This window comes from Pholis gunnellus (genome assembly GCF_910591455.1).
Source record: "Pholis gunnellus genome assembly, chromosome: 23".
NCBI lineage: Eukaryota > Metazoa > Chordata > Actinopteri > Perciformes > Pholidae > Pholis > Pholis gunnellus.
In genome coordinates this window covers 996,367-1,005,509 of record NC_136550.1, presented here as the reverse complement: position 1 = coordinate 1,005,509, position 9,143 = coordinate 996,367, and the positions used below count along the sequence as shown (strand labels likewise).

Sequence of the window (9,143 nt, the reverse complement as noted above, 5' to 3'; positions counted from 1 at the left end):
CACAAGAAAACTAAATACACAGGAACTTCCTCTACGCAAAGCAGTTGTGGAACTGGTACTGAACAAAGACGACAAGCAGTCATCGATGTCTCATGTAGAAGGTATTTAAGTTTCATTTGATTCACTGTGTCTTCTGTTGGCCTCTGTTGTGTGTGTGTGTGTGTGTGTGTGTGTGTGTGTGTGGGTGTGGAAGTGGAACTGTGCCGCGCCCAAAATAGAGTTGAGCAGCCATTTTATTTCATCCTTGTTTCTTTCTTCACTTGATTTTCGGGTTTGTTTACTATTTTGGCCTCATTCTCTCCTTCCATTGTATTCTGTTTGTATTATGTTAAAACTTTAAGTTCTCCTCAAACTCTGTTTTATGTCATTGACGTCTACATTCTGTTGGGGTTATGTTATTGTTCACTATTCTTTCACTCCTCAGTCTAAACAGAGGTTTGAAGAATGAACAAAAGACGACAAGCAGAGTCATTGATGTCTCATGTAAAAGATATTTAAGTTTCATTTTATCACTGTGTGTGTTTGTGTGTGGGTGTGTGTGGGTGGAACTGTTCTCCACCCAAAGTGTCAACTAAGGTATCGGCGTAGAGTCCTCCATATCCTATATATGTTCAGCACAACGTTCCGTCTTTCAGAGCCACTCGAGTAAAGTCAAGGTAAGACTTCCAGATTCTTTTAATTCCAGACATCTTAATTCACGATCAAATAGAAAACAGTTTGATCGTGAAATTAACAGATCGGGTCACTCAGTTATTCCTTCATTGTGCTGATTCAGCAGCATCCCAATCTTTTTTCTTCAACTATTTCTTCCGTACGTTTTTTTGGTTGCTAAATATTTGCGCATACTTTCAGCTACAGAACCTATATAAAATGTTCAGCTCTTTCAGGACATGTATGCTATGATTCTTTTATTGTTTCTACCTCTGAAGTATTTATCTTTTTCACAAGACATTCATCAGAGAGGATTTAGAAGTGGGTGGCCGATTAAAATATAAGTAGGACTATGCCGTCTACCTGCGTATATCCTGTATGTTACACCACCACTGAGATGACAAACTAAACGTTACCGAGCCGTATCATACATTTACCATAGATTACTCGCATGAACTGGGACTAAATCTACAGCCAACTAATGAATTACTCTACCACCAAAGATTCATCACTTGATAAGACTGTCTGTCTGAGTTTCACTCCACTCAACCATGAATTAAAAAGGTTGTGCACGAATTTGTCAAGTAATGACTATGAAGTAATGACAAAGTCATCAATTATTTGTCTCTAATGCATCTGTTTTACGTAACTGCAGAACATTGGGTAAGCTATCATATCGTAGACTCTTCAAGTCTCTGTTCACATCTTGAATCGAGTCAAACCCGTATACACATCATAGCCGTACTATATTAATATATTTATATTACATTACAGTCATTTAGCAGACGCTTTGATCCAAAGCGACTTACAATTCAGATTCTATCACAGATTCTATCTACACCGTAGGCACAGCTACGGGAGCAATTCTTGGGGTTAATTGCACTGCATGCACAAAATGTCTGCATTTTTATTTCATCAAAAAAAGACGTTTAATTAAAATCCCTCCATAATGCCGAGGACACAATGAACTCATATCTCGTATTCACGGACTACTGTATTGCTTTGAACAAGTCCTGTAAATAAAAAAGTCAAATATTAAATGCATTATAAGGAAACGAAGGTTGAATATCCTGTAAACTGTTTGATTTGACAGCAAATGAAATGTCGATTTTTAAGACCTCCTGCTTCTAAAAACAACCCTCTTTGTATAATCCCTACACATGTAAATAGTGCTTTATGTTTTATAAATGTAAGCTTGAGACACTGACAGAGACTTTCAGATCATTTCTTTAAAATATCGTCTTATTATTACGTCTTAACATCAAGCAGACAGGAAACTGAAAGAAAGTGTGTTTCCCACCATTTCATTCTATGGTCAACCTTTTATGTTGCTGTTCATAAAAACACCATAATGTCTATTTCCTGGTTTATCGCACAGATCCAACATCTTTAATTATGATCAAATAGAGAACGGTTTGATCATGAAGTTATCAGATCAGGTCACTCAGTTCTTCCTTCATTTGATCTTTATCTGTTGTAGGCAGTCTACTCCACGTCTTCGCTCTTCTCTGTATCGTCCTGCTCATGAAGGAGTGACTTTGTTTTTCTCTTTCTTCAGCAGGTGTTTGATAAATCGCTCCTGTTTTCTCCCTCACTGGTGGATTTTATTGCACGTAAGGACGACAAGCAAAGTCATTGATGCCTTATGTAAAAGGTATTCAAAGTCTGTTTCATTTACTCCACGGTGTCCTCTGTGTGTGTGTGTGTGTGACTAAGCCCCGCCCAAAGTACAAACTAAGGGGTTAGCTATAGACTGCATTTAACAAGTGGACGTTGTCATCGTTAGTCATCGTTGCAGCTTAGGTTAATTGAAGACTCGAAGCAGTTACGGATAACGAATTAAAAACGTAGTCATATTGACGTCAGACATTGGTTTGTGGATCGGCGTTCTGAAGCCCTCGACTTCGACGATTTTGCCGTCGCCATCTTGGATTACGGCCTTAGCCATCGTTTTTTTTGCAACCTGTGAACAGGAAGTGACCATATCTGGACTGAGGAGTGACGTAGAGACGCCGTGTACGTCTCTGGTAGAGACCTGTCAATCACTGTGTAGCCCCGCCCCTAAAGCATCCCCTGCTTTATGGTCTGTGTGACTCTAAATGGACCATCATTTACTAAATGAACATCATGCTGTATTGAAGAAGACTTGAAACTAGAGATTGAGACCATAAACTCATGTTTACAATGTTTACTGAGGTAATAAATCAAGAGAGAAGTAGAGTCATTTTCTCATAGACTTCTATACAACCAGAGGAGTCGCCCCCTGATGGACATTAGAGAGAATGCATGTTTTAAGACACTTGTGCATCGGCTTCACTCGGCAGAGCCGGAGGTTGCCGCCTGCAGTCAGCATAGAGTCCGCCATTTCCAATCTGTGTTCAGCTCAGCGTTCCGTCTTTCAGAGTAAAGTCAAGGTAAGACTTCCAGATTTTATTTTTATAGTTTGAAAATATATATATGTGTGTCTGTGCATATAATATATTTATTTTTTAGGTGTAGGATGTTAGTTAGCTAATTTCAGTTGATTGTTCAAAGATGTCATACTAACGTCCACTAACTATTATTGTAATTTTAGGTGAAAATGCCTCCCAAAAAGCAAGAAACGGGGGACATCAGGTCCTATTGCAAGATAAGTGTAAGTAGAAGCTCAGGTACAATTATCTGTAATCAATACTTAACAAACATTTATAATCTTTGACTGAATCTGTATGTTTTGCAGCCGCAATGTTTGGTGAACTAAGGCCGTTCTCTTCACATGGATTTTCTAACATGGTCCTTTCTATGCAATTAGCCACAGCTTGTCCAACTGATTTCTTTGTATGTGTGAATGCTATGCATCATTTTATAAAGACCTTGGCAGGAGCCGCACCAGCCCGTTAGTGCTCTCGACTACATTTTTTCACCATCCTACCCGAACCGTCTCAAAAAACAACCTCAGCGTCACAAATTTAAATTTTTTGTTTTTCTACATTATCATTTTAAGTGAAATCAAAAGTTATTTGTCTTTCATACATTCATAATTATTTGAAACAGTTTTTCTTTTGCTGACTGGTTAGCTAGGTTAACTGGTTGACTGTAACGTTCCATTAGCTAACTAGTAACACGCCTCATTGACACAACCCAAGTGGTGTCGGTCTGCTGTCCTCCACAACCGCACCATACCAGGTCCAAGTCCAGGACCTCTTCTCAACTGTCTGCCTCAACTGTCCCACCAGAGCAGAGCGCTTATCAGTCTGTCCAATCCTGCTTATCTCTCTTGATTATGTGATTTGCCTCGGGTGTGCTTGGAGAGTCAACAAGGTGTGTTCAATGATTGGGGTATGCTGCTGACAACGCCAAGAAAACAAGAGTTGTCAGAAAGTAGCCCTTTCTTAGGTTACACTGTCACCAACTGTTTATCATTGAAACAACCTGAAACCATGAGTAGGACTTTGCATCACGTCACCCATCTTTACACGCAAATGTGCGTTCTTGTGCATGAGTGCGAAATGCAAATAAAACGAGGTGGTCAAAAACTTAAGGTTAACCCTTTTAGGTCAAATCTTTGTAGCAGTGAAGCTAAATCCTTTTCTCATTTTGCAGACTGTTTCACTGAGCCAAGTGAGAGTGAAGGAGGAGAACGATGGTGACTCCACGGTGAGTACACTGTGATGCACTGCATGCACAAAAAGTCTGCATTTGTATTTCATCAACAAGGACATTTGTAACTGTTGTTTTCTCACTGTTTCCTGCAGGGCGGACATTTACATCGTTTCACCGTGAAAAGCAGTCCCACCGACCGCGTGGAATACAGTATTACCTGTGATCAACCTCGCACAGTGCTGGAGGCGATAACATCAAGTGAAAAATATCAGGAGCTGATGATTACAGATGCAAACATTGTGATTCAGTTGGGTGAAGAGGATAAGGCATTTACTGTTGCGACACATTTCCCTTGTTCTTGTATCAGCAAAGATGAGACTCTGATCTTATCTCTCAAAAAGAAAAAGGTTGAACAGGCCCAACATCACAGAACGGTGCATTCAAGAGACAAGTATTCTGTCTTCTACATTGACACAGCTGGAGGACTAAACACCAAAACAAAGAAGCTTTTTATAAGCAGTGCATTTAAACAGTTCAAGTATCTGTGTGTCTATGGGGAGAAGGGGATGACTGTGGAAGAGGCTCTGAAAAGAGACGGTCGCTTCATCGATGACCTTAGAAACTTCACTCTGTCTGACAATAAGAATCCAAACTGTCTCCATAACTGCACAGCAATAGTTGACAACCTAGATGGAAAAGTGTTCAAGATACGTCTTCCACGAAACAAGAGATCAAACAAAAGCATGCAGGAAACCCAGAGTCCATCAGATATCTCACAACAGAGACGTGAGCGTGACACAACACCAGTCTTAGAGGTACTACAGCAGAGAGGAACCAGTGTCAGAGCAGCAGTGGAAAACAAAGACAGAAACATTGAGGAAATTCATGAAAAACTACGTAAGCAGTTCCCAGGTCTGAAAGAACTGATGGAGAGTAGATTCCCTGATGATTCGTATCAGGAAGCACTGGACCTGAGGAGGGAAGACTTTGGAAAGATCAAGCACTCATTAATTATTAAGTATGACAGGGCGACCTTCTTGCAGCTAGGGGAGCTTGGTGACAAGGGATTCTTCAACCCTAGCAAGCTCGATAGCTTCCCGGAAATACATCATCATGGTGGAGTTACACCGAGACAGGCGGCAGCCTGGGGCTCCTCCATCAACCAGAGACCGCCAGGTAAAGGCGTTAGGCGAGGAAGCATCCAGCGGCACCTGGTTCGCAGAGCAAGGCTAGCCCTCCCGGTCATACTTTTTGCTAACGTACAGTCTCTAGTAAACAAGATGGACGAGCTCCTGTGCCGAATAGCTACACAAAGGTATATTCAGGACTGTTCTGTGTTGTGCTTCTGTGAAACATGGCTCGGAGAGACGACACCTGACGAGGTCATAACACCGGGAGGCTACAAAGCCTTCAGAGCCGACCGCAAAGCCGCGGACTGCGGCAAAACCCGCGGGGGAGGAACCGCGATCTTCGTCAAACAGTCCTGGTGTACTGACACGGAGGTAATATCCCAGTCCTGCTCCGAGGATGTGGAATATATTACACTAAGGTGCAGGCCATTTTATCTGCCAAGAACACTGCAGAGCATCATTTTGAGTGCTGTATATGTGCCCCCCTGCGCCAATGAGGAAAACGCACTCAGGGAATTGCACGATATGATCAGCAGACATGAGAATACGTATCCGCACGCTGCTGTCGTTGTTCTGGGGGATTTCAATCATTGTGATCTCAAGAAAACGATGCCTAAACTCCACCAGTTTGTAAATTTCCCCACAAGAGGTAACAGCACTTTAGACCACTGCTACAGTAACATAAAGAAGGCATATACTGCTGTCCCCAAACCCCATTTTGGCAGGTCCGACCACCTGGCAATCCTGTTACAGCCCACTTACATCACGAGGCTAAGAGCCAACCGAGTCACACTGTGAAGATGTGGAATGAGCTCTGAAGCAGGTTAAACTATGCAAGGCTGCTGGACCTGATGGAGTGTCACCGAGAGTCCTGAAGGCCTGTGCTGAACAGGAAATAGTCTCACGTTCCTTGATGTCCTCCTGTTATAATACCGGTTCCAAAGAAACCGTTCATACAGGTTGAAGGACTTCAGGCCAGTGGCACTTACCTCGGTTGCTATGAAGTGCCTGGAAAAGCTGGTTCTTCAATCCATAAACTCTGTTGTTCCAGACCTTGGTGCTGTTGTGTCATTTTTTTGTTTAGCTTAGTTTCAAATCACAACTTGAATCGCATGTTTTGGGTACTTTTGGGTTCATTTCTGTGTATATTTTGATTGTTGGCATACTGTACTTATATCTATCTGCTTTGAACTTGTTTGTGGAGGTGGTAGTGCTGTAGAGTTGAGCAGCCATTTTATTTCGTCCTCGTTTCTTTCTTCACTTGATTTCTTGGGGTTTGTTTACTATTTTGGCCTCATTCTCTCCTTCCATTGTATTCTGTTTGTATTCTGTTAAAACTTTAAGTTCTCCTTAAACTCTGTTTTCTGTCATTGACGTCTACATTCTGTTGGGGTTATGTTATTGTTCACTATTCTTTCACTCCTCAGTCTAAACAGAGGTTTGAAGAATTATGTTTTATTCATAGTGCTGCAATTACAACAGAGCAGCGTTAGGTTGTCTTTGGTGCAGGTAAAGAAATACTTCAAAGGTACTGTCACACTACTTTTCTGTTTTACAGAAATGTCCCAGTGCTTTGACCTGAAATAGAAGCTTCAGTAGAAGAGAATGGAAAGTAGAACAAATATTCACCTGAAAAACTTACCTGCTCACAAGAATAAGTTACAGTAAGTTTTAAAAAAAAGTCAGCTGAGATTTAAAAACCCAAAGAATAACTTGTATTTATGTCTTATTTTATCTTTCATCAAAGCATTTCAATCTCAGGACTTCACTCGAGGCAAATTTTGTTACAACCTTAAATTTAGTAAAATAATTAGAAATTTGACTTAATGTATCAGATTATTGCTTTTATCAGCTGATTTTATCAGGACCTCTGCTACTTAATGTTCTTTAATAGTCACTTTCACATCCACTGATGACGTCCTCAGGTTGTGGCAGAAATTAAAACCCAACAGCTTCCCCAAGTGGCCATTTTACCAGACTACCAGCACATGAAGCTGCACAACATCTTCCTCACTTGTAACACAAGTTTAAAGTCAGAAAAACTACCACGTGTGTCCACAGGGACCGCCAGAATCAACAACATGAAAGTTATTTGTTGTAGCTTTAAACACTGTTTGATGATCAACAGGCGTGGTTTGAATACTGAGGTCTTAATTAAGAAGCTGCAGCATTTGAAACAGCTGTGAGGACCAACATCATTGTTTAAGTTAAGGTTGTTGGGAACAACAATAATACAAATGTAGGACAGAAAACAGATTTTGAAGAGAATCAAACAAGTGACATTTAATATAATGCAAACAATACATCAGGAGGCTGAAAGACACATGGGAAAAAAAAGTTAAAAATACCAAAAAGAAAAATCTAATTTTAACCAACACCAGTTGGTAACAACAGTTACCATACTTAAGTATGAATATGACATTGAGAATTTCAGACAGGTCAACAGTAGATGTTTCTAATAACAGTATGTACTATCCTGCAAGCCAGTGTACACACTCCAAACACAATTCTACACAAACTCAAATAAACAACTAAAAGAATGTCCACAATATCACTCTGTTTTCGCCATGGCTGAGCCGACCACACACTCCGGTAGGCGCTAATAAGAAGAAGCTAAATGCTAATACGGAAAACCGAAATAGCAGAAAACACACCAATAACACATTGAATCCAAAGATATCTTCACTATTTATCTACGTGAAACCACCACAGAGCTGTGAGCAAACAAGCACCAGAACAACAAACCGCTTCACAGCTAATATTTCATAAACTCCTTACCTTTGTGCTGTTTTGATGTAAACAAAGACATATTTCCCAGGTCCTACCGTTCTATCAACATCCTGTGACGGCTCTGAACTGTTTCCTGAAGACATTGGGATCAATCTAACTTAGGGTAACTAACATTTGACCTATTTTAGTTTTGGCCAATGGGTTTGACCCATTGGGGCGGATCACGGTTTTCGATTATTTTATTGGCTTAAAATTCGGTCAAACAACTCAAAGAACGAATGACTACAATGCCCGGACTCTGCGGGTTCAAATCTGTAAGAATTGCTCAATTCGGCCGATCGCAGGCTGTGTGAGGTTACATATACATCACGGAAAACTCAAATTCTGACGAAAATGAGCCATATTTTACAGGTTTTTATATAGCCAAAGTTCTCCAAATGATGCCAAACTGCTGTATTAGATAGATTGAACACTATTAGTGATAAAAGAAGTGAAATATAGAGTTATATAGTATATAAAAGTCCAATAAAACAGCTATTTGTGCTACTTCCAAAATCAGAATTGACGTTGGCTGACCTCAGCTGACCTTGATTTCTCAGGCATACTTCACTTTAGCAAAGCCAATTTCTTTTTTAAAAGGACTGCTGACATGTTGTGATATGATTTGGGAGAGTTTAGGCCTGCTTCTGCATCATTTAGAATCAATAAAAGAGCTTTTTTGGAAAAATCCCAAAATCAGTTTCACTCCTCTGACTGCGTCCTCAGGTTGTAGCAGCAATCACAAGCCAACAGCTTCCCCAAGTGGCCATCTCACCACACTACCAACAAATGAAGCTGCAATACACCTTTACTTTTAATGCAAGTTTAAGGTCTATTCTAACTTTTAATTGATTTAGATCATTATAAAGGGTGGTTGATTGTTGTGCAGTTCAGGCAAAGGTCAGTTTTTCTCAATCTTTTTAAGGTTACAGATATTAAATGCATTACAAGTTTTAAAGGATTTTATTAATTAAAAGAATGTATTACTAAAAAGAAGACAATGGGATCTAT

General features: G+C 40.2%; 1 protein-coding gene across 5 annotated transcripts; it reads left to right on the top strand.

Moving 5' to 3' along the window:
- The first annotated feature begins 550 nt into the window (after window positions 1-550).
- On the top strand, window positions 551-8,309 carry LOC306714460 (uncharacterized protein). 5 transcript variants are annotated; one of them, XM_079184500.1, is made up of 6 exons: window positions 553-656; window positions 2,213-2,264; window positions 2,976-3,065; window positions 3,227-3,286; window positions 4,234-4,287; window positions 4,386-8,309. In XM_079184500.1, exons 4-6 carry the CDS (start codon window positions 3,233-3,235, stop codon window positions 6,159-6,161), a joined length of 1,884 nt encoding a protein of 627 aa, XP_079040626.1. In that variant the 5' UTR covers window positions 553-656; window positions 2,213-2,264; window positions 2,976-3,065; window positions 3,227-3,232; the 3' UTR covers window positions 6,162-8,309. The 5 variants fall into 5 exon arrangements, with proteins under 5 accessions (XP_079040623.1, XP_079040626.1, XP_079040622.1 ...); XM_079184498.1 differs by having other exon boundaries at window positions 563-656; window positions 2,210-2,264; XM_079184499.1 differs by having other exon boundaries at window positions 563-656; window positions 2,210-2,305.
- The last annotated feature ends 834 nt before the right edge of the window (window positions 8,310-9,143 follow it).